The sequence below is a fragment of the Mustela nivalis genome (genome assembly GCF_964662115.1).
Source record: "Mustela nivalis genome assembly, chromosome: 18".
Taxonomy (NCBI): Eukaryota; Metazoa; Chordata; class Mammalia; order Carnivora; family Mustelidae; genus Mustela; species Mustela nivalis.
Window position 1 is genome coordinate 51,168,021 of NC_139037.1, and position 25,209 is coordinate 51,193,229.

Here is a 25,209-nt window from a genome sequence, read left to right on the forward strand (position 1 = left end):
TAAAGGATGTGGCCAAGCATTTAACTGGAATTCAGTCCTTCCTCAGTATCTCAAAATGCATACTTGATTCAAACCCTTGCAACATAGTGAATGTGGGAAGACCTTCATTTCAGTATACATTGGAGCAAACACCAGAGAGAGCATTTAGGAAAGTTAATTGAAAGTTAGCATCATTTAGAAAACTAATTATTTGAACATTAAATGCCAATATATGTAAGAATCAAGCCAGTGGAATATATTAATCACTCTACTCAGACATTACTCTGTATGAACATAGTGATTATAAGGAAAAATCAAACTGAAACACTTAGAAAATGTATGTGGTATTCTGTTGAACAGATTTAGAGGGTGGACATTTACATACATATAAGGGATTTCAGTATTTTTTCATTCTTATATTGACCACATTTGAGATTTGTGACTAACAATATTAACCTGTTTTTCTCTGAAATCACTCCCGAAAATTACTCTGTTCCTCGTGGGTGTGAAGGGCCATGTGGTTGATTGTTGCTACATCAAAGATATTAGATGTCCTGCTCCATTAAGTGGAATGCATGCATACCTAATTTTCCATGGAAGATGACCATATGATACACAATATATGAAGTATATCTCAGTGGAGATGGTGCTTACGGTTATAACACTGATGTAAGATTCCATGGAATAGGTGTTCAGAGCACACACTTCTGCAGGTATTGAAACTAAAGAACTTCCTCAATATTAGAAATACAAGGTTTTCCTGATTGTTTTTTAAGGAAAAAGAGGTTACCGTCCAGTAAACTACCAATGTATCTTCCTAAGTGCAATCGTTAGAGAGTATGACTATAGAACATAATATATTTTCATTAATAAGACTTTTTTAACATATCGATATGGGTGTGTCATGAATTATGTGTTATCTGGCGTCTAGTGTTCATCTGTCTCATTGAGGGTTGTAGGGAGATGATCAAGTCAATCACTTTTTTGATACTGGAGTAGAACTGTATACCTAGGAATCCATTTTCCCAGTGGTTTGAAGGTTTAAGGGATATGTGATTATATTTTCCCCTAGTCTGTGCTGTGATTTTCTCCTCATTGTTAATACAATGATATTACTGAGGTATGTAACATAGAGATCTTGATGTTTTAGCTCACGTACTCCATGATGCTGCTATTGGGCATCGATTTTGTGTAGCCAGTAGTTTTGCATGGGTCTTGCACTGACAGGAGCCTTTCTCACTAGTGCATTCTCCATTCAGCATGCTGCAGGTCCCAAGTTAGTAGGATGTGTGATATGACATCTGCAGTCCAACCTGTGAGCCACCATCTCTCCTTTCTTCCAATGCTTTCCCTCCCGTGTATCATAGAGAAGATCCCCTCTCCCCCAGGCCTTCCCTAAATCTGTTTTAGTAGGAATGGCATATTCTGGATTTAGACTTGGGACTCTATAGCACTGCACCATGGCCCCAAATGAAAGCACATGCCCTGCACCCTACACTGAATATTGTTTTGATGTGTCTATGAAGTACACATGCACATATGACCATGCTATGTGTGTCATAGGTACCCCATAGGAGAGAGAAATCTATCCCAATAGGAGTCATGTGGTAGCCAGGAAAGACAGTATTTAAGATGAAAAATTAGCATGTAGAGAAGGACAACTGTCCTGAGTTGCCCAAGTGACTCCCTAGTTGTGATAAAAGAACTTCTGTTTTATGACCTACTTTTCTCCAGATCTCCAGTTGTATTTGCCCTCATTTTTCTTCCTCTCTACATAAGAACCACAACCATTCTCTTTTGCCTGTGGAGAGAGTGTCTTCAGAAAATGTTTCATTGAGATTAGACAGATGGAAAGCTGGTGGGTATTAAGACATTTAGCACGGGGATGTGGGATGTGAATCAGTAAAATCTGAGGAAGGCACCATCCTTAGAGAAAAAGACAAGACCTATTAAAGGGAAATGTGAAGAACTTTCCGTGTTTGGAGGCACCCGGAGGTTGCTCCTTTTAGTCACTGCAAAGGCACATGAATACATGAAATGGGGACAAGAAATGGCAAGTGTGGGTTTCTCAGGAGTAGGGAGGTCCTGGTTTATCTTGATGATTTGATCAATCTCCTGTGTCTACCTGGGAATAATGCTGTTGGATGTCAGTGATTACTGTCCCCCGCCTAGATCCGTGACAAGGGATGGAGGAGGGGTTGCATGATGCAATCATGTGGGCAACTTTAAGATGTCACACGGTAGAATAGATGTTTGAGATGAAGAAGCCTTCTGGGCAGTGGATTAGGTCAGATCAGCAAGGCATGTGCTGTGGTTGCTCCCTCATTTCCCAGGTAGGTAACCCCAGTCAAGGTCAGATCCAGTGTGGTTCGTGATCCTTCAGGGAAGCTGCTGTACGGGACCTGCCTCCCTTTCCTCAGTGACATAATGGGTGTATTTCTAGGGGCATGTGGGTGGCTCTGTCATTGTCTGCCTTAGGCTCAGGTCATTAGCACTGCATTGGGCTCTCTGTTCAGCCAGAAGCCTGCTTCTCCCTATCCCCCTCCCCACAGCTTGTGTTCCCCCTTTCACTGTATCTGTCTCTGTCAGAGACAGAATATTTTGCTATATAAAATAGTAATATTTTAAACAGTATAAAGAAACTGGTGGAAACATTTATACTCTATTACTGTCTGCAAGAGCCCATCCCCTTCAGTGCTAAGCATACAACAACCTCCTTCAAACATGAACAGTGTAGCTTTTAGGGGGTCTGTGGGAACAGTCAGTTAAGGGTCTCACTTTGGCTCAGGTCATGATGTCAGGTTCCCAGCACAGCCCTGCAGTGGGCTCCCTACCCAGTGGTGACTTAGTTTCTCTCTCTTCCTCTGCCCATCACTACGCCCCACCATGAGTGCCTCCCTCTCTCTCTCTCTCAAATCAAATATTTTAAAAAGGAAAAAAAAAAGTGTAGCTCTTTCTGAGCAAAAGTCCCAACCATGTGCTACATGAGTAAACTTACTATATTGCACCATAAATCATCATAGAAGTTCTTCCTGATCATTGTGCTGAAGGATCCAGCAATTTTGTTATCCAGAAACCCAAGCTGGCTGCCATTCCTTTGAAAATGGAATATCTGCATTATTCAGGAGACGAGCCATTTGGAAAGAAGAAAGTCTCATGTTCAAAAATCAGCTCCAAAGATTTTGCCAGGCCTTCAGAGTTTTAAAGGAGCTTGAGGACAGTGAATCAATAGGAGGGAAGCAGGGCAGTCTGACACAGTTCATGATCACCTGTGGACTTACTGTGCCTCCTACGGACATTACAGAGATAATTGGAGGTTGCGTATGGGTCCCCAGTGGTGTTTGTGCCAGAAAGGGAGATTACCAGTCCTTGGAAACAATGCGTGATGTACAAAGAAGGGTTTAGTCCATCATTCATGGAAAGGTGCACGCAGAAATTTAAGGACTATTAAGTTGGCCGAAGAGGCCAAGGCAAGGTTTCAATTTAAGTTAGAAAACTGTATTCTACGGGTGCCTGGGTGGCTCAGTGGGTTAAAGCCTCTGCCTTTCGCCAAGGTCGTGATCCCAGAGTCCTGGGATAAAGCTCCACATCAGGCTCCCTCTTGTGCCTCTCTGCCTACCTGTGATTTCTGTCTGTCAAATTAAGAAAATATGTTTTAAAAATGAGTGATTTCCCCCCTATTTTATCTATTGTCCCCTTTTCTCCTCTTTGTGCTGACTGTGATATTATTATGGATATATTACAGATTTTGTAGAGGTATTATTGACATTTTAGATCATGCACTCCATGATACTGCTACTTAGCATTCACTTTGTGTAGCCAGTAATATGGTAGGGTCCATGAACAGACACCTGTCCTTCCACCAGCCTGTTTCCCAGACAACGCTCTGCAGAATCCCAAGGTAATGTAACTTCTGATACAACAACCCCAATCTACCCTTGTGAGTAACCCTCTCTCCTTTTTTCCCAATGCTTTCCCTTCCTGTGTCCCTTAGAGAAGACTCCCACAGAGCTGACCTGGACCTGTTTTAGCTTCAGTGGCCTAATCTGAAGTTAATCCTTGGATTCTAAAGCACTGAATCATGGGCTCTAAAAAGCTATGTTCCCCACTTCCTTTGTGGGGGTGTTCCTTTGATGTGTCTGTGAAATTCACATGCCTATGACAGTGCTGGCTGTGGATTTAGAAAAATAATTTCCGCTTGTTTTATTTCCTAGTTACCTCCTGATTTGCATTTGTATTTTTCTTCACTTTACTTTCCAGCTGCATAGGCGTCAGAGCCATTCTTTTTTTCCCAAGTTGTGGTGAGAGTGTCCTCCAAAAAGTTAATTGAGATTAGAGAGATGGACAGCCACTGGATATTAATTCAGATATTTAGCCCTAGGAGGTGGAATGTGAATCTAAGTAAAATTTGGTGAGAAAGAGGTAAGACCTATTAAACATGAAGAACTCCTTCCCGTGTGAGGAGGGAACTGAAGTTGCCTCCCTTTAGTCACTGCAAAGGCAAAGGCAGCTGTTGCTTTTCTCATCTGATGAGTAGGTGTTATAGGAAAAGGAATTGCCAAATACATGGGTTTCTGAGGAGTAGTTAAGTCCTGCTTTATTCTCATGATTTCATTGCATTCCTGTGTGTAACTGAGACCAGATGGCCTTAGATGACAGTGATGACTGTGATCACCCAGGTTTGCCTCAGTGTCAATGAATGGAAAGGGAGGTGTATTGGATGGTGCAGACAGTTGGGCATAGCTTTACAATGTCAAGTGGTAGAGTAGCTGTTGGAGGTGGAGTTTCCTTCTGGACAGTGGGATAGGCAGCATCAGCAAGGCACGCCCTGTGGATAAACACAAGCACTACTCAGGGATAAAACCCCAGTCAAGATATGATCCATTGTACATCAGTGACCTTTCAGGGAAGCAGCTGCACTGCTGTGTGGGGCCTTCCTTTCTAGTCAGTACCATGATAAGTATGGGCTCTAGTTCTGGCTCTGTCCATGGTGGTGTTTTGCTAGAGAAGTAGTTCAGCAGTGAGACACAATGAGCATTTCTACTTCAAACAGTCTAACCCATTTGGTCACTGACTACTGAATGAATAAATAACATTTAGTATGTATGTACAATGGGATATTAGCATGGAAATGAATGAAATCCTGCCACTTGCAACAACGTGAATGGAACTAGAGAGTATAATGCTATGTGAAATAAGCCAAAGAAAGACAAATGCTGTATCATATCACTCATAGGTAGATTTCAACCAACAAAAAAGTGTTCAGTGAGAAAGAAAAAAAGAAAAGGAAAGGTAATAAAAGAAACAGACTCTTGTAGAGAGCAAGCTGATGGAAGCCAGAGTCTGGGTGGGTATGCAGATGTATTAAATTATGTACAGACATTAAGGAGTACAACTGTGATGAGTGTGAGTTTTGTATGGAATTGCACAGCTGCTATTGTATTGCTGGAATGTTTTCTTAGTTTCTTGTGTAGCATACAGTCATTCCACAATTGCATACATCATCCAGAGCTCATCAGGACAGGTGCACTCCTTAACCCCTTCCCTGCACACACCGTCCCCTCTGCCCACTTTCTCTCAAATAAATAAAATCTTCAAAATAAATAAAAATGAGGGCACCTGGGTGGCTCAGTGGGTTAAAGCCTCTGCCTTCAGCTCAGGTCATGATCCCAGGGCCCTGGGATCAAGCCCCACATCGGGCTCTCTGCTCAGCAGGGAGCCTGCTTCCCTTCCTCTCTCTCTGCCTGCCTCTCTGCCTACTTGTGATCTCTGTCTGTCAAATAAATAAATAAATAAATAAATAAATAAAAGTGAAAGTGTAGCTCATTCTAAGTGTGAGTCCTAGCCATGTGCTTCTTCAATAAACTTACTAAGTTGCACCATATAACCTGGCAAGAATTCTTTCTTACCATTGTGAAGTATCCCACAATTTTGTTAAAAAAAAAAAAAAAAAAGCCAGGGATGCCTGGGTGGCTCAGTCAGTTAAGCGGCTGCCTTCTGCTCTGGTCAAGATCCCAGCATCCTGGGATCGAGTCCCACATCGGGCTCCTTGCTCAGCAGAAAGCCTGCTTCTCCCTCTGCCTCTGCCTGTGCTATTCTCTCCGACAAATAAATAAAATCTTTATTTAAAAAACAAAAAAAAAAAGCCATTTGTTATTCCTTCAAAAAGCTAGTGCAGAAGGCATGAGGTGAGTGTTGTGTTTTGTTTTGTTTTTAAGATTTTATTTATTTAGGGGCGCCTGGGTGGCTCAGTGGGTTAAGCCGCTGCCTTCGGCTCAGGTCATGATCTCGGGGTCCTGGGATCGAGTCCCGCGTCGGGCTCTCTGCTCAGCAGGGAGCCTGCTTCCTCCTCTCTCTCTCTGCCTGCCTCTCTGCCTACTTGTAATCTCTCTCTGTCAAATAAATAAATAAATCTTTAAAAAAAAAAAGATTTTATTTATTTATTTGACAGAGATCACAATTAGGCAGAGAGGCAGGTGGGGGGGGGGGGGACAGGCTTCCTGCTGAGCAGAGAGTCCAATGAGCGACTCCATCCCGGACCCTGAAATCATGGCCTGAGCCAAAGGCAGAGGCTTAACCCACTGAGCCACCCAGGCACCCCAAGGCATGAGTTTTGATTGAAAAGGAACATTAGGGGTGCCTGGGTGGCCCAGTCACTGAGTGTCTGCCTTTGGTTCAGGTCATAATCCCAGGGTCCTGGGGATGAGCCCTACATGGGCTCCCTGCTAGGCAGGAAGTCTGCTTCTCCCTCTCCTACTCCCCCTGCTTGTGTTACTTCTCTCTCTATCAAATAAATAAATAAAATCATAAAAGAAAGGCAAAAAGAAAAGAAAAAAATAATTCGCTTCATTGGGAGGCCAGCCAGTTGGAAAAAGACAGACACATGTCCAAAAAGCAACTCCAAGGACTCCTACAGGCCTGCAGATTTTAAAGGAAAGTTGTGCAGAGAAAAAGCAGGAGAGGAGCAAGCAGGACAGTCGGTAACACTTCTGGATAGGCTACAGACTCACTGGTGCCTCCTACTGACATTATGGATGTGCCTGGAGGTTGTGTGTGGGTGGCCTGGGGGGAGGTTCTGCAATAAGGTTTGGTAACCAGTCTTTGTAGGAAACAATGCATGATGTATAGGTTTACAAAGAAGAGTCTAGTTCATCACTCACACAGGATAAAGGTGCACGCTGAACTTACAGTCTACTCAGTTGGCCAGAGGGGTCAGTGCTCGACTTCTCTATAAGTTAAAGAAATGTCCTATAGTTTTATTACGGCTGCAAATGGAAATTATTTCCTTCTATGGTGAGTAGGAAATTATTCCCTTCTGTTGATGAGAAGAAGGCAAACTGGGAGCAAAGGATATGCTGATCCCCCTGTAACCCCTCTAACCCGCACTCCCAGGTGGGATAGTGATATTCCTCAGGCACTCCTGACTGCCCTAAGGCTAAGGGAAGGAAAAACAAATAGCTAATTTAACACAGATGACAGTCCACAAGACCACTGAGTTTCCTTCAGATTACAAATATCTTAGTGATTTACAAGAAAAAGCATTCTTATCCATAACTTTCAGAGGGAACTCTCTTAATGTTAATGCTTTAGTAGATGGAAAGACAACCTTAATTTGACAATGGCAGAGCCCAGAGTGTTTTGTGGGTCCTCTTTAGAATATGAAAGTTCTTTTAAAAACCTATCTCCCTTTCCCTTATCTCAACTCCAAGTGCATGGGCTCCTTTTGCCTTTGGGTCTTGCCCCTCCCTGGGGGGGGGGGGGTTAATAAGACCATCATTTTTCACCAAAAACCTTTCAAGAATTCTTGCCCATGGGCTCTGGACCTCACCCCACCAATTCTCACCTACATTCCAAAACTCCATCAGAACCAGTCCCCGACTGAATTAAAGCCTAACTGGTAACCATTTCCTAGGAAAGTTTATTGTAAAGACTACATGTGTTTGAATGTCTCTTAGATCATGGTGGATTTCTGTCTTTACTGCTTTCTGTTTATGTCCTCTACTAACTAGAGGGTAGAGGGTAATTTCCCATTGTAAAAATTTTCTAGTGTTTTCCATGGATTAAAAATCACAGGGCAATAATGCAGCCTTCGGGGCATGAGCGGCAAGGCATGGTATTTCCATCCATTCAACTGGTGTCCACTTACCAGGCACACTTCTGTAGGCTAGGATATGATGGCGTAGGGCAGTGACACCTGTATCCTTTCTACCTAGACTTTTTTTTTTAAAGATTTTATTTATTTATTTGTCAAGGATAGAGGGAGAGAGAGCGAGCGAGCACAGGCAGACAGAGAGGCAGGCAAGAGGCAGAGGGAGAAGCAGGCTCCCTGCCGAGCAAGGAGCCTGATGTGGGACTTGATCCCAGGACACTGAGATCATGAACTGAGCCGAAGGCAGCCGCTTAACCAACTGAGCCACCCAGGCATTCCCCTACCTAGACTTTTATGGCTGGAATGCCTCTGTGATAAGGCAGAATGGTAATCAATTGCGATTTTTGTTTGAGGGACACCATGTATTGCTTTTGACACATGGACACTCTGACATATCCTGCGTGGGACACCATCTGGGAGTTGGGGGATCTTGTTAAGGGGCCTCCTCTACTTCTCTAGGAGCATGGTGTTAGTCCCTAAGGACTCTCCCATGGGATACTTTTAAACCACTAGAAACCATGTGGGTTGCAAAATTTAAGAAAAGTACTGCATGGACTTAGTAGGATCTATCAGTTAGATCTCTTTGCAGGAAACTCAGAAAATACATGTAAGTACTCTGGCCCATCCCAGGCTTTCAGGGCTCTAAATCAGGGCATGAACCTAAAGGTCTCTTGCATAACATGTTTGATCATAAGCAGAACAGTAAACTTCCCCCTGACCTGCTGGATGGTAATTCTCTAAGTAGGCCGCCTCCAAATAAACCCAGGTTATGGGAGGAAAGGGGCTATCATGGACGAAGGGGACTCTGACTCTCTCTCTCACTGTTCCTCCTCCTAATAGATGTGGGGGCTTCTCCCTCACTCATTGCCCATTTTAACGGCTCTGAATGGAGCCAGCTGTGGTTGGTCTTCCTCAGGATGGGACATCTTAATGGCATTCCCAAACAACTGCTGAAGCACCCTTTGGTTTGGGGAAATTCTCTGTCATCTCTGGCCTGTCATGGACTGCCTAATTCCCCTTGTTGGTGGAAAATGCACGGCGCTTGATCCTCTGGCCAAGTGGATGATCTTGAGAACTGGAAACCCTCTCTCTGCTTTCTGGGAGCACTTCCCCTCCCCATCCTCTCATTTCTGAACTACCTTGGGTGGTGCCTGCATTTCTGGCTCCTCTACTGGCCTCCCTGCCTCCAGCACCACTGGCTCCTTTTCCTCCTGCTCCTTGTGAGGAGCAAAGACCACCCAGTGGACTTGGCACTGCCTGGTTCAGATTTCCCACCAGTGTTCCAGGTAAAAATCGGCAATGGGGAGGTACTTTGTTGGTTTAATTAAGATAGACATGTCTTTAAGGTTATTGGCATTAAATGTGAAACTTTTATCCTATTGGGTTTTGCTAAAGGTCAAATAAGCTCATGCTATACATATTCTGTTGCAGTTTGGTGGCAAAAGGATGCCTTGAAATGATGGCTAACCTTGTCTGTCGCAAAGTTTTCATGGGCCATTGTTAAGAAAGCTTTCAGTCTTTGGTAACCTGAAACTTTAGTTTTGCTTAGATGATAAATGGGATTGAATTCAGTGGACATCTAGTTTTATTTCAAATGAGATAAAATAGTAAAGCATTGAGTACTGAATGTAGGTCTATGCTTTTGACTTTTTTTTTTCTTTTAAAGACTTACTTGCCATGCAGAGACACAGTGAGAGAGGGAACACAAGTGGGGTGGGGATTGGGAGTTAGAAAGGGAGAGGCAAGTGTCCCAGCAAGCAGGGAGCCCAATTTGGGGCTCCATCCCAGGACCCTGGGATCACAACCAGACTCAAAGGCAGACGGTTAAAGACAGCCACCCAGGTGCCCCTGTGCTTTTGACTTCTTACTGCAAAGGAACAAAGAATATTTGACTCTGTCAGTAAACATTCTTTGTGCTTAACTGATTCATAAATTTGCCATCCAAAGAGTTCTGGTGTAACAGTTCACTGTTGATTACTACTCAATCTTCGCTGGAGACTAAGGTTTTGAAGAGCTAAATGCTGCTAAATGTAATTTAGAGTGATAGAAATAAGAAAAGTAACTCTATGCATAAGGAAGATTAGGGAATCTGAATACATTTTTCTTGAAGGCAGAAGAAGGTACTTTTATCCTGTTTTTTTTTTTTTAATATTTTATTTATTTGACAGAGAGATCACAAGTAGGCAGAGAAGAAGGCAGCGAGAGTGGGGGGAAGGACTCTTCCTGCAGGACTCAATCCCAGGACTCTGAGACCATGACATGAGCCAAAGGCAGAGGCTTAACCCACTGAGCCATCCAGGTGCCCTGGTACTTTTGTCTTAAACTGGTTCTTTAGAGAAAAGTGACCTGGGAAAAATCTGAATGCAAAGGAAAAATTGTAGAAGGTTTTGAAAGGAAATCTTTGGAAAGGAATTTTACGTGTGGTCAGGACAGACTAAGACTGAAATGCATGGATTTTAAAATACATTAGTATAAGATTAAATGTGTGTTTTCCTTCTGTTAAAAAAGACAAAATTTTCTTGGATTATTATTCTGCTCTTTTTTTTTTTTTAAGATTTTATTTCTTTATTTGACAGACGGAGATCACAGGTAGGCAGAGAGGCAGGCAGAGAGAGAGTGAGAGAGGGAAGCAGGCTCCCTACTGAGCAGAGAGCCCGATATGGGACTTGATCCCAGGATGCTGAGATCAAGACCTGAGCCAAAGGCAGAGGCTTAACCCACTGAGCCACCCAGGGGCCCTATTATTCTGCTCTTGATGCGAAAATGTGAACAGTTGTTTTTGTCTTTCCCCACCTGGAAAAAAGTTTATCTGTTTTGCCTTTATCAGGTATTTAAGGATACCTAATCCTATTTAGGCCAGTGCTTGAAAACTTTCTAAGGTTTTAACAAACTCCTCCAAGATTTAAATTCTAAACAAAGTCTTGTTGACTAACTAGGCTTGTTTGCTTGGCATGTTACCTCTGGTATAAGGTCATCATCACTTGATACTATGATTACTACTGAAATGTTGTGTCACAGAAGGAACGATTTCCTTGTTAATTATCATAATGATGAGGGAGCAGGTGGCTGGCTGAGGACAAAGCAAGAGCTGGCGCCTTGCACCCCCCCCTTCATCCGCTCCCCTCCATAGGTGTAGCATTCCTCAGGCACCCCTGACTGCCATAAAATGATAAATAGTTAACTTGCTGAGATCACAATCCTTCAAAACAGGAGTCTCCCTTGGTTTGCAAATTTCCTTGAAATTACAACAAAGAAGTTACCTTATCAATAGCCCAATTTCTAAAGACACAGAACTCAGTTCCTCAAGCCTAATGTCACCCTCCCCTCCATAAAAACCAAAGGAGGTGGAGGTAGAAGGAAAAGTAAATAAAGTTAAATTTCTTCTAAACCTAAATCTCATTAACAAGGATGCTTGATAGCAGGAATGTAACATTCCACCAGACTTCCAATTGTCTTTACTTGATAACAACTAAGCCTTCAATATCCTGATAGTATTCTTTGCCCACATAGCCCTTCTGAACACCCCTTTGTCCTCACCTACCCAACTCCTGTGTATATAACCAACCACTCCTAACAACCCGGGGCGGCAGCCGCATCTCTGCCTGCCCACGGGCCCTGTCCCTGTGCTTTAATAAACCACCATTTTGCACCAATGACGTCTTAAGAATTCTTTCTTTAGTCGTTGGCTCCGAACCTCCTCACCCCACCGAACCTGACTTAGGTTCTGGGACTTCATCAATAATGAACTCTTATCAGATCATTAACAGTGTCCACTTCTGAGTTCTTGTCATTTCTAATTGTTGCTATTCTCTTGCAAAATAAGTTTCTTCTGCAAAGAGGTTCATATAAAGGACTTTTAGGACAAATACAGGTATTCAGTATCTGTAAGGTCACAACTGAAATGGGCAAGTATTTCCAGACCTAACTAAAAAAACTTCATTCAAATTAAATAAGAATTAGTAATATGGGGCTACATACCACAGCCAGCTCCCTCAGTGTGTTGGAAACCTTGTTTCCAAAATACCTGGGTGGCTTAAGCTATCTGTAACCACCTTGCCACATGAAAGTATATAATGAGCCACTTCTCATGACCCCAGGGCAGCTCTTTCTGCCCACAGGTTCTGTCTTCTGACTTTAGTAAAACCTCATTTTTGCACCAGATACAGATTAAGAATTTTTTCTTGGCCATCGTTTTTGAGCCCTAATGTCTTTTCTACAGAGAGATGATACCAGACATTAAACTTTTAAGATCATAGAAAGTTGCCCCAACGGATTGGCAAACCATTGTTGGATATGCATTTCCTATTCCCTGCGAATATATGTCCCCTGTTTGAAATTCTATATCCTCCCTCCTCGTCCTGTCACAGTGGCACAGAAGCTCCAGTCACCTGTCTCTAGCTTCATGTCCTTCGGCTTCCCATAATTAAGATTTTTTTTTTTTTTTTTTTTTTAGTTTCCTTAACTGTCTTACATAGCTTTCATTATTAACAGCTCAAAAAACTCAGAATGGAGCTAGAAAACCAAGTTTTCCTCTCCTAAATTCACTTCTGTTGTATGACCCGACCTCCACATTTTAGACCCCAAATCTAATGTGAACACGGAGCTGGGGATCAAGAGGAACAGAAGCTTCATCGCTTCGCTGGCGAAGGAGACCTCAGCCGGTCAGGCTGGCAAACCTGCAGCAAACCCAGAGGAAGGGGCTGGAGCTTGTAGGGCAATAGAGAATGTCACCAGTCTCCGCAGGAATTGTGCCAGTGCTTCCCTCTCTGTTCACCACGTTGTCAGGGCGGAACCAGGTTCCTGAAACAAAGAAAGGCTGAGAAAGGGAGAGGGGAGGTTTGGAGAGGAGAGGGAAAGTGTCATTTAGTTTGAAATCGAGTCTCCCTGAAGCATTAATGCAGCCATTTTCATTTCTGCTCAGCTTGATGTTCTGAAGTGGTTTCCATTTCAGTCACCAGGACAGCTGTAGGAAGACCACTTCATATGTTCCAGTGAGAAACTTTTTGGTATTTTTTAGAATGGGTAAAATAACAAAAACAGGCTAAAAGATGAGATTTCATGGAGAATGTTGAGGAATCCGAATTCTCCTATATTGCTGATGGTATGGTAAAAGTACATTCAGTTTGGAATACTACTTTGGAGTTATATATGAAAATAAATATTTACAAAATAAGGGAAGCATTTTGTCCCCCTAAAATATATCTTTGGCCTAAGGATTATATTATGCTGGTATTTTAAAGGAAGGGTAAAGGAAAAGATCTGAAACCCAGAATGTTTTCCTTTGTGAGAGACTTTGCACTGATAAGGGAAGACATCACTTGTAAGGGTGCTTCCCTCTGTGTGGCAGAAAGATGGAGGTGTCAGTCTCCAGACTGATCACTGGAGAAGCCATGGAGATAAATGTGGTCACATCCACAGCCTTGGTTTTCCTGCTTTGCTTGCTCTCTTTCCCAGCTGCTTCCCAATAGCATCACTGTGGAGACCAAGAAAAACAAGACTGTACCCACCTCGGGTCTAGCCCTGAGGTAAGTACAGCCATCTTGACAAAGCAAAAGCTGGCTCCTTGCACCCCCTCTCCACCTGCTCTGCTCCCCTCGACAGTATGTGTGAACAAAAGCTTAACTTGCAGAAATCACAATCCTGCAAGACCAGAGCCTCCGTCGGTTTACAAATGTCCTCGAGATTTACAACAAATAAAGTTAAGTTTCTTCTAAGCCTAAATCTCTCTAACAAGGACGCTTGATAAGAGGAATGTGGCATTCCACTGATGAAGTCCCAGAACCTAAGTCAGGTTCGGTGGGGTGAGGTTAAGAGCCGACGGCTAAGAAAGAATTCTTAGACATCTCTGGTGCAAAAAGGTGGTTTATTAAAGCTCGGGGATAGGACCCATGGGCAGGCGGAGATGCAGCTTCCCCGGGTTGTGAGGGATGGCAGGTTCCGTACCCAGTGGTTGGGGGAAGGTGAGGGGAAGGAAGGTTTCAACGGAGTTTTCATATGCTAAAGAGGGCCTACAAGGTGCGAGGATTCCTGAGGCCTACTGGAGGCCTTGCCCTTGTGGCTTGATCAAAGTCTTTAGGCCAGCCATTAACATCAAGATAGTTGGGAGACTTTTTGGTGTGATGTCATAATCCTGCTATCAATCGTCTTTGTTAGTGAGATTTAGGACATTTGTAAGCCAAGGGAGACTCCTGTCTTGCAGGATTGTGATCTCTGCAAGTTATATTATTTGCTTATTATTCATGGCAGTCATGGCTGCCTGAGGAATGTTAAACATATGACTGAGGGGGAGCCGATGGAGAGGGGGTGCAAGGTGCTAGCTTTTGCTTTGTCTTTAGTCAGCCTCGTGCTCCCTCATCACCACCATGAAACTCCCAGTTGTCTTCCTGTTAGTGCCTCATTATAGAGGAAAATGGCCTTGGCTTGATAATATTGAGGCCTCCAATATCCTGACAGTCTTCTTTACCCTGATAGCCCTTCTGAAGATCCCCTTTGTCCTCACCCACCACCGAGTCCACCCCTACTGTGCCTTTAAAAACTCTGGAACTGGTTCAGCGTCCAAGTCCCTACTCGGCTGTGTGGGGTATACTTGGGCCCAAGCTTAAGCATGTCAAATAATCCCTCGTGCAATTGCATCGGTGTCCTTGGTGGTTTCTCAGATGTGAATACTCGGGCATAACAATCACCGGTGCAGTTTCAAGAAGGATCTTACTCGCTGCCCCTCCCCCTCACATTCTACCCATCCATTTGGTGGAAACAACAGTGTAGTGTTACTTAAGGGCTGCAGGAGTCCTCAGTGAGGCCAGGAGGTGGGGTTATTTCCTTATATTTTTAATTTTTTTTTCTGAGAGTGGAGAGCAGGCTTTGGTCCACCGGGAGGTAGCCAGGTCTCTGCTGCGTGAGTCTGGAAAGGTCAGGCCCATGGAGCGCCCTGTTCCTTTGCTGAAGCTGAATTTGTGGGCATTTTGGGGGAGGCGAGGCCCCCTGAAAGCTGAGAAGGAAAAGCCAAAGATTAGTCTCATGGTAGGAGCTCATTTGAATAGCTCCTGACACAAAGGACAAGGAATTTGGGTCATTTCTGCGTTTCAGTGTCCTGCCTTCAGGGAAGCAGTTTTGATAAGAGAAATCCGTGTTCTCGGGAGGCTGACCCTTCCAGCGGGGAATCCTAATTCCGCCCCGGGCCCATTCCGGGTTTTCCCCGCTGTCCTGCCGGCCATGACTGCGAGAATGGCACAGATGAGAAAGTAAAAGTGTGGGAAGGGGGAGTTCTTGAGACTTGCTCTTTAGAATGTGAAGTAGGTATTTTATGTAAAATACACTAGTTAAAATACACTAGAGGGGAACCTGGGGGTTCAGTCAGTTAAGCCTCAAAACTGTTGATTTTCCCCCCGGGCCACAATCTCAGGGTTCTGGTGATGAAGTTCTTGAACCTAGGTGAGGTTTAGTGGGGTGAGGTTCGGAGCCGATGGCTAAGAAAAAATTCTTAAGACGTCTTTGGTGCAAAAAGGTGGTTTATTAGAGCACGGGGACAGGACCCATGGGCAGACGGAGATGCTGCACCGGGTTGTGAGGGATGGCAGGTTATGTACCCTGCGGCTGGGAGAAGGTGAGGTAAAGGGGGTGATGTTAGTCTCTAAGGAATTTTGGAAGCAAGGTCTCCAGGACCTTGAGGGGCTAGCTATTGTAGGGAGAAATGTTATTCATTACTAGTAGTAAAAATCTTCTTGTGAGACCCTTTAAAAATGTGTATCAGTGGGCCATATGCTTGGGAATGATTCTTGACTTGCTCTTGATCTAGAGATAAAGTTTCACATTTCTCCTATCAAGTGTCCTTGTAGGTGAGATTTGGGTTTAGAAGAAATTTAACTTTATTTAGGGCTTGAGGAACTGAGTTATTTGCCTCTGGAAATTGTGCTATTGTTAGATAGCTTCTTTGTTGTAAATCTCCAGGACATTGGTAAACGAAGGGAGACTCCTGTCTTGCAGGACTCTGATCTCTGCAAGTTAACTATATGTTTTTCTTTTAGGGCAGCCAGAGGTGCCTGAGGAATGTCCCACATATTACTGAGGGGAGCGGGTGGAGAGAGGGTGCAAGGTGCCAGCTATTGCTTTGTCCTTTGCCAGCCTCCTGCTCCCTCATCACTGGGATGAGCTCTTTCTTTGGCTGCAGGCTCAGCTGGGAACCGCCTTGAGATTCTGTCCCTCTCCCCCTGGCCCTTGCACTAAAGTATAAATGAATCTGTAATTAAGATTATGCTGCCTCATAGGGGACATGGAGACTCTTGTCTAAATGTGGTGTCTCTGCTGGTCAGGTGGGGGCCCCCAAACCCGGGTCCATGATTGGGGTGGAGGAAGTCACGTGGGCTTTAAGAGTTCACCTGAGGCAGAACGACGCTCTTTGCAGTTCACAGAATATCCTGCAGGAGGCAGGAGGCAGGTGGCAGAGGAGAGAGAGGCTCTGTGCAAGGAGCAGTGGGTGTGGTGGGGGCTCTTTTTAGTGTGGGAAGGTGAGGAGTTAGGGGCTCATGGAAGTTTCCCTCTTCTGGGCACTGTCCCTGGTTGTCAGTAGTTTATTGGTTAGTTTGGGCCTGTGGCTCCTTTCAGGTGAGTCCCCAATGGGCCTGTCTGGGTTCAGCAAGGGGGTCACTGTGGCCCGCTCTCCATGCCTTTCCTTAAGTCCCCTTGCCTCAAAGCAGCTCCTACAGAAACTGTAGGTGATTGAACTGTATATATATCCTCTATTTTCATAATGAGATTCCTATTTCGAATTCCTGTTTCCAGACCACAAAAAAAAAGTACCAGTGATGGTGTGTCCTTGGTTGTGCCTTGGCACCGAGATCATTTTCTTTCCTATGCTTGGTGTGAACTGGATTTATTGTCTCGCTGCTCTTTGCAAGATCACTCCCCTGCTATGTTCACAATTTCTCTCCCAGTCATTTGTAGGGAACGTGGATGTACTTAGCAGTACACAGAGATCATCACAGTTCAACTGGAAATGCCTTTGTTTGAGTTTCTCTTGCGTGTAGCTTTTTTTCTTTTTTTAAGAATTATTATTTGAGAGAGAGAGGCTGAGAGTGCACATGAGCAGTGGTAGAGGAGGACAGGGAGAAGTAGACTCCCTGCAGAGCGGGGAGAACAATGTGGAGCTCCATCCCAGGTCCCTGGAAATGGGACCTGAGCTGAAGGTGGATGCTTTAACCAAGTGCCCTTGATCGTAGATTCTGAGAAAAACCAAGTCAAAAGAGGTGTGCATAACATTAAATTTCCTTCCACGTGGCGCCATTGGTAAATACCTGAGTAGGGAGAGTAGGACATTCTTCCTGGAATTCACAACTGCCTTCACATATGTTCATGTTTAACTAGAGGAGAAAAGCAACCTTAGCTTCTCAGTAACCAGAGTTCCAGGATTCTGAGAGTCCTCCTTAACATAAGAAAATCCTTTTGGAATCTTCTTTATCTCTTTCCCCCAAATGCATGTTGGCCATCATCCTTCATGCATGGCCCCCACTGATACAGATCTGCAGGGTCCTCCGTCCAAGGTTTCACTCAACAGTAGTCACTTACTACTTACTAGTAGTCACTTACTACTACTCATCATCACACCAGCTGGGCCCTCAAGGTCCTGGAACCTTGCTTTCAGCTTCCTTCGTGATGGCTGCGCTCCTGAGCCACTCACCATTTTAGTGCAGACTGAGTTCGGGCTCACACTCCAGTGCAGCACTTCTGACGCATGGGGCTTGTGCCTGTGCATCATCAGGAAGACCACAGCTTTGACACCAAAGACATCTCAGGAATTGTTTCTTCATCATTCACTCCCGCACCCCAAGATTTCACATCAGAAATATCTCATGATTCCTTCTGGAACATTGGTTCTTCTCCTGCATGCCAGCAGTGTTCACTGGACAAGGAGCGCTCTCACCTCTCTGTAGTTGGTAGGGTTGACTTCTCGGAGTGGAGGTTGTCAATCAGTCCTGCCCTCTGTCTCCTGGGTTTTTCTTTTATTCCACATTCATGTCCTGGAGCAGGGAAAGTCAGGTCTTGGGTTTAGCTGGTGACATTAACTCCCACTTTCATACTAGGGACCATCGTGAAGTATGTCAATGGCCACTTGGTGACTGTGGTATTTATTGCAGGGACAGCTGACCTTCAAGGATGTGGCCATAGAACTCTCTCAGGAGGAGTGGGGCACCTGACCCACACTCAGCGGCAACTGTACAGGGATGTGATGTTGGAGAACTACGGACACCTCTGCTTCTTGGGTGAGGAACACTCCTTCTAGATTCCCCAAACCACACTCTGGGTTTTCTGCTTTCTGTGAAGATTGTCTCTTGGACCATTTCTGTTTGAATAACTGGAATTCAGATCCAGACAGAGAGGGGAGTGAGGAGGGGTTTGTACATGTAGAGAAAAGCCATCATCATGTGTCCTTTTCATCTTTAGCTTCTCAAGGTAATACCCCCACTTCTGTAGATGAGTTGCAATTCTAAACACTTAGTGGCAGAGAATGGTGCTGCTCACATGTTAAACTGAAATTTCCCCTTCTTACTATGTCTATTGCTTGGAAGTGCAGGTCAGGTTGTGAACATTGGAAATGCCTCCTCTGTGTTCTAAAGGGACTGTTGGGCAACAGCTTTTGGAAATCATTTTCTAGAATTGTACAATATCCTCTCTTCTGTGCTGAACACAATCCTGATGGAAAGTTAGAATCTCTGGCGATACTCATTTTCCTTTTCTCTCATAAACAGGTCTCAATGTGTCAAAGCCAGACCTGATCACTTTTTTGGAGCAAGAGAAGCAGCTCTGGGATATGAAGAGAAAGGAAACCAAAGGCTTCCATCCAGGTAGGTGAGAATAAATGAGGCAGATGACAGAAGGGAGGCCCAAGTCTGAAGAAGGAACATAGACCTTAAGCTATGGTGCCACTAGCTGTCCTTGAATGAAAATCAGTTGGAGACATGCCTGGTTTTATTTCTCTCATGCTCCCAGAGGGACATCTACTCTCCCACATTATCAAGTTCTTGCATCCTATAGGGATTCTCCTTCAGCTCCAGTGATGGTCTGCCACATCCACAGGAAGGGCCAGGAGACTCTCCTTGGAGGGGGAAGCCCCCCCCCCCCGCCCCAGTCTGAGAGCTTCTCCATTGCTTTGAGGGCCCTGGGGAAAGCATACTGTTTCTGAGGACCCATATGGTATGGCCTTTGTCAGTTCTGGCTTTCATCATGAGACAAGTAGGTCAGGGTAGTTGTATACACACTGGGTTTTGGTGCAGAAATTCCAAGAATACTGGAGACAGATTTCTAATGTTTTCTGGCTTATCCTTTCTAATGTTATGAAGGCTTTAATCTTATTCTTATAAAACTGACATTTAGTAACTGCATCAGATAACAAGCCACCTCCCTAAAATGAGACAATGTGCAGTTCTATTTCCCCTCTCTGTGTTCATTCCTCAGTGGTGAAATAATGCAATGTCTCTCTTTCCTAGCTGCCTCACATAAAGAATGTTATTGGGGAACTAGCACATTTAGAACTCAGTACTTGGAAACTTTAAGAAAGTCTCACTTACTATGTAAGTCAAAAAAGGATAAACTTGGGTGCCTGGGTGGCTCAGTGGGTTAAGCCGCTGCCTTCGGCTCAGGTCATAATCTCAGGGTCCTGGGATCGAGTCCCGCATCGGGCTCTCTGCTCAGCAGGGAGCCTGCTTCCTTCTCTCTCTCTCTCTGCCTGCCTCTCAGTGTACTTGTAATTTCTCTCTGTCAAATAAATAAATAAAATCTTAAAAAAAAAAAAGGATAAACTTTATGCTTTTTGCCAATAAAATTATGTGTATTTGATTGTGTTTGTGTGATTCCTACTGTTAATTTTTCTCCCTGGGGAGTGGTGAGTGAATGTTATACTATGTCTAGGTGAGTTGTCATCAACATAGAATTAATTTCATCATGTATTTGTGGGTGAATTGTTTTCTTTCGGCATGAGAGAAAAGAGTTTCTGGAATTAAAAGTAATTTTGAAACACCTTATACCTGTGTATCATGTTTTGGTAGGAAATAAGAAAGATTTATTTTATCTTTAATTATATTACACTATGATGTGCCTTGGTACCTTCCTCATTAACTTTTGTGTCTTCTGTGAGTATTTTCATTGTGCTTACCTTAGAGATTCCTTAAAACAACTTAGAGGTAAAACAACGCTTTTGAATCTCAATATTGTAATTGCACACAAAACACTTATTCTTGTCTCCACCCCTGCACCCACTTTGTTAACCGATGTCACAAATTCTAATATTTATGTTGTGTAGTTTATGACGTACATGAACGATTTTTATACATCTTTAAAGACAAAATTCTGTGGCAGAAATAAATGTGACCTAGGTAATTCCAACACTACAGGTTTGTATAACTGTCTAAATACTTATGTTTAGGGGAGAACTTTAGGATCCCATCTGGTTTAGTTTCTGGGTAGAATCCTTTTATTTCATTGAGAGAGCGTTCCTTCAATGGTTCTTGTAGGACAGGTCTACTGGTAAATGTAGAGGGGTCTTTACTTGGGAATGTCTTCATTTCTACATCTGTGGAAAAAGAGTTCTGCCTGGTAAAGTATTCTTGGTGGTATTTTTCAATCTTCTAGTAGCTGAGTGAGTACATTATGCTGGCCCCATTCTTGTTGGGACTGCTGGGAATCCCACACTGCTTTTCTATGAGCTCTTCACAAAGTGAAGTGCATTTGCCATGCTGTTTCAAAAGTCTCTTTTCATCTTTGATACTTGATGGATTAATTATAATTCATCACTGGCTCATGTCTTGACATTTATGCTACTTAGAATTTAGCAAGCTTGAATTGTCTCTTGTTTCCACATAGGTCACCCTCATCTCCTTATGGGGTCCCCTTAATGTGCATATTGGACCACTCGTTGGTGTCCCACGAGTCCCTCAGACTCTCTCCTTTTCCACCTATTTCTTTGGTCCCCTCAGTAGTGAATTTAGAAAAAGTGTTTTTAAGAGTTCTGATTCTTTCTTCCGCTTCATCAAGTCTGTTGCTGATCCCTTAGTGTATTTTTAAATTCAGTAATTGTACTCTGGGGCTCTCAGTTTCTGGTTCCTGGATGTTACACTTTTTGTCTCTCTGGGTTTACATTTTGGTCATGATTCGTTTTCCCGATAACACTTGGTTACCTGTTGTCTTCTCTTTTTCCTCCATGTGGATTTTTATCATTATAATTTGAGGTGCTTGCAGTTTGTTGTTGCTGTTGCTTTGGTCTGGTTTGGTCTGGTTTTGGTTCAGTTTGGTGGTGTTTGTTTGTTTGTTTGTTTGTTTTGCAATGTATGGGTCTTTATTAACTTAGGGCTAGTTTTGGAGATTTATTTTGTTCCTCTGATTGGAACATAGTTTTCTTTTTCTTTGAATGTGTTGTGATCTTGGAGTAGTATTTAGGAAATTAAAAAAAAAAAAAGTCTAAGGGCCTAGGATTATAGACTTGTTTTCTTCAGGAGAACACTAATAATAGCAGTTCTGGGTTCTGTCACACATGTCCCAGGCATTTGTCAAGTCTGCGTTCCTGTTATTTCCCAGTTTCAGGAAGAGGTGTTACTACTTTAGAATGAGTGATCCCTATCCCTGACTCTCTCTTTGCCTTCAGCTCTGTTGTCTTTTCCTTGTTTGAGCAGGAGCTCACCTGTCTGAGTAGCCTCCACACTGCCTCTACAGGTGCCCTGATTCCCTCTCTGTTTCCTGTGTCAGGCATGTGAAAAGGAGTCAAGTTTAGTAATGAATAAAGGAAATGTGTATTGTGTATGTTGTGTGTTGTGCATGTTGTATATGTGTGTCCAGACAGTAACATGACCACAAGCTCTGTGGGGATAACTCAGGATTGACCTGTGACTTGGTTCCTGCAGAGGTTGTGCAAATTGTCCTGGGTCAGAATCACCAGGAGCACTTGTAAATCTTGGATTGCTGTGCCCAGGCTTACATTACTGTGTCAGTAGCTCTGGGGGCAGCCACCAACCTTTCCTTTCTTACCCCATCTCAGGTGGCTGTGTAGGGACTAGACCTTGAGAACCTATATCTTGGGACACATTCATAGTTGTGTTCTTCAGGAAAGGTAGTAGCCCATGTGTAATGTAGTGAGATACACAGCTGTGTAGTCTTGGTTCTCCAGGCATGAAAGTGGATTGGTGTGTGTTGGGCCTTTCCTGTGGCCATTTCCAGGATGCGTGACCTTTGTGTCTACTTCTGAGTATTCAACTAGGAAACCACTCAGGCTACCTATGTGTGGTGTGGGCTGGAATGTTCACTTTGAAGTGTCCGTTCATGGAAGCTGTTCTGTGTGAGGACTGCTGGGTGAACCATTGAGGGTCAAAGAGAACATGGGTCACCTTCTAGAAGGGCATATGTACTGTGTGCTTCCTGTTCCTGTGTAGGGCACCCAGATTCAAACCCTGACTTGACCAATAGTGAGAGGTTCCCTATACCTTCCTTTATCTACGTGATTTCTTTGTGTTAGAAGACAATAGTATTACCACTGATCCATAAACTCTAGAACATTGAATACATTAATAGCAGATACAGCATCAGTAACCGTGAGACAGACATTGTATGCACTGTGCAGAAGAATGTGTCAGATAATAGTGAATTTTTTTTTTAATTTCTCTTGATCTTAGGAAAAAATTTTTTAAACCCTACCACAGAGATAGAATCCCTTGTGTTTCTCTGAATACATCATTATATTTAAACTTTTAGCCAGAAATGTATTAGAAATTAACATATTCTGTGATTTCTTTCGTGATTGAGCTTTTCTATTTTTATTTCCCCTCTTGGCTAATAAAGTGAAATGTATTCTTAAAATTTGTATTATGCTTTTCATTTCCCTACACAAATCATTTTAAGATTTTGTTTCTTTATTTGAGAGAGGGGGAGAATAAATACAAGTTAGGGGAGGGCCAGAGGCAGAGAGACAAGCAGACTCCCCACTGAGCAGGGATCCCAGGCAGGGCTCTTACCCAAGACCCTGTACCAGGACCCAGTTTTTAGTCAGAAGCTTAACTGAATGAGCCACCCAGGCTTCCCTACACAAGTCATGTCTTGATATAGATTCTCGTGGCCATGATCTTGTATCAGACTTCTCTGTTGTTTTATCTTTATGTCTTCCCCCTCTAGTGGTGTTAGCAGTCTCCCAGGACCGCACACCCAATGTCAGTTGTGATGTCAAAGATCTTCCATGGGCCTCTGTGCTCAGATGAATGATTATTCCTCTTTTCCCATAGAAGACATGCCTCCAGGAGCTGGGCCGTTGCCATAAGCTTTGTGGTGCAGGCTGTGCCTGCAGTCATGGCAACCTGATAGATGTTGTACCACTGTCGCTCTTTACTTCACTGGAGATAGGATAAGTTCTACAGCTTTTATTGCCAGACAGGGGAGCTTAGGCAACTCACTGGAGATTCCCTGTAATGTAGTCTGACTCACACTGACAGCCTTTGGGTGAAAGATTTCTTTTTCTTTTCTTTTTTTTTTTTTTTTAAGATTTTATTTATTTATTTGACAGAGAGAGATCACAAGTAGGCAGAGAGGCAGGCATAGAGAGAGAGGAGGAAGCAGACTCCCTGCTGAGCAGAGAGCCCGATGCGGGACTCGATCCCAGGACCCTGAGATCATGACCTGAGCCGAAGGCAGCGGCTTAACCCACTGAGCCACCCAGGTGCCCTGGGTGAAAGATTTCTGACATGACATTGAATGCACACTTCTTTGTTAGGTTGACAGAGTGGCCAGTGATGTGTCCCTGATGGCACAGTGTGCATCTTGGGGGTCTTACAGACCTTCACAAGTGGCCCTATGGCTAATTATTGGAAGCATCTTAAAGTCAAACCTTCCAGATACATTGACTTTGTGATCTACACTGCATTTGACTGTATATCACTGCCAGGTGAGCAGCAAAAGATCATGAAGTAAAATGTATTGGTTGCTGTTGTGGATACCTGCCCTGAATCATACATTCATATATGTGCCTTCTACAGTCTTGTCACTATTCCTTGAAGTCATGTAGTGATGTCATGATCTGCGCGAGCATTCCTTGGTTGATGTTTTAGTAATATTTGTCATTCCACACGTTTGTGTATAAAAAGCTTGGGAATATAGTGAATGCATCTGGCTCTTGGGTAGAGGACAGATGAGTTTATTGTACAGGAAAACATGTTTCTTTCTGTGACAAAGGACTAGGTAGATATATTGGATGGTCCTTGACGATACTAGGGTTTCCTATGCTCAGAGTCTCATAGAAGTGATTCAAACCCACCTCATGTGCAGTGTCTCCCGGTATCAGTTGCGGGTGTGCAAATGGCCAGTGGAATTAGTGTGATAAAGATGTTTATGATGTTTGCTGAGTCACAAGTCATAAGATGCTTAGATTTTGACCTGGGAACCTTTTGTCGTCTGCCAGGATTGGGAAATGGTTACAGGCCACCTGGTCAGTTTAGAATGTGTGTCATCTTGGGCTTTTCATATTCTTGGGATTATCCATGGACTTTACTCAAAACAAAACAGATATTCATGAGTGTGTTTCTTGTTTGTTCATTTACATTTACATTACATTTGGGATACATTTACATTACATCAATTACATTACATTTGGGATACATTTACATTATATCAATTACATTACATTTGGGATAGAACACGGAGGGCACTGGGGTACTCCTGGAGAGAATGCTAGCAAACAACCTGGGAGCTCACAGCATGGAAATAGCCATCTGAAGAACACCTGGGGTGCACAGTGGGGAGAATATTCAGTAGTCTAGGAGCACATTCCTGAGAGGAAACGTTCAGTGACATGTGGCTCCCAGAACATGGGAGTTGGATGACACCATTTCCCTCTCCCATCTTGTAGCATAAAGCAAAGCCCCACTCAGGGAGGACACTGGATGGCTGCTTTGTTTGCACCAGGCCCCACCCCCCTGTGATCTGAGGGGACTGTTCTTTTCAGTGAGGCTTGTCTCAGGTTCAGCAAGGTCAGCCCCTGCCCAAATCAGATCTCCTGATCAAGGATTCTGCAGGGCGGCAGTCCTGGTGGAGTTGATGTCAGGTCTTATTTCACAAGC

At 43.7% G+C, this 25,209-nt stretch overlaps 1 protein-coding gene across 1 annotated transcript in view; it reads left to right on the forward strand.

Moving 5' to 3' along the window:
- The window catches only part of LOC309853307 (uncharacterized protein), a gene marked incomplete at its 3' end in the record, with an annotated part of 112,167 nt that overhangs the window by 81,327 nt on the left and 5,631 nt on the right, over positions 1–25,209 (forward strand). Inside the window, exons 2-3 of the mRNA XM_082711141.1 lie at positions 18,259–18,384; positions 18,871–18,966. Coding sequence (XP_082567267.1) covers positions 18,351–18,384; positions 18,871–18,966 — 130 coding nt within the window. The 5' untranslated portion in view covers positions 18,259–18,350. The remainder of the gene's footprint in view (positions 1–18,258; positions 18,385–18,870; positions 18,967–25,209) is intronic.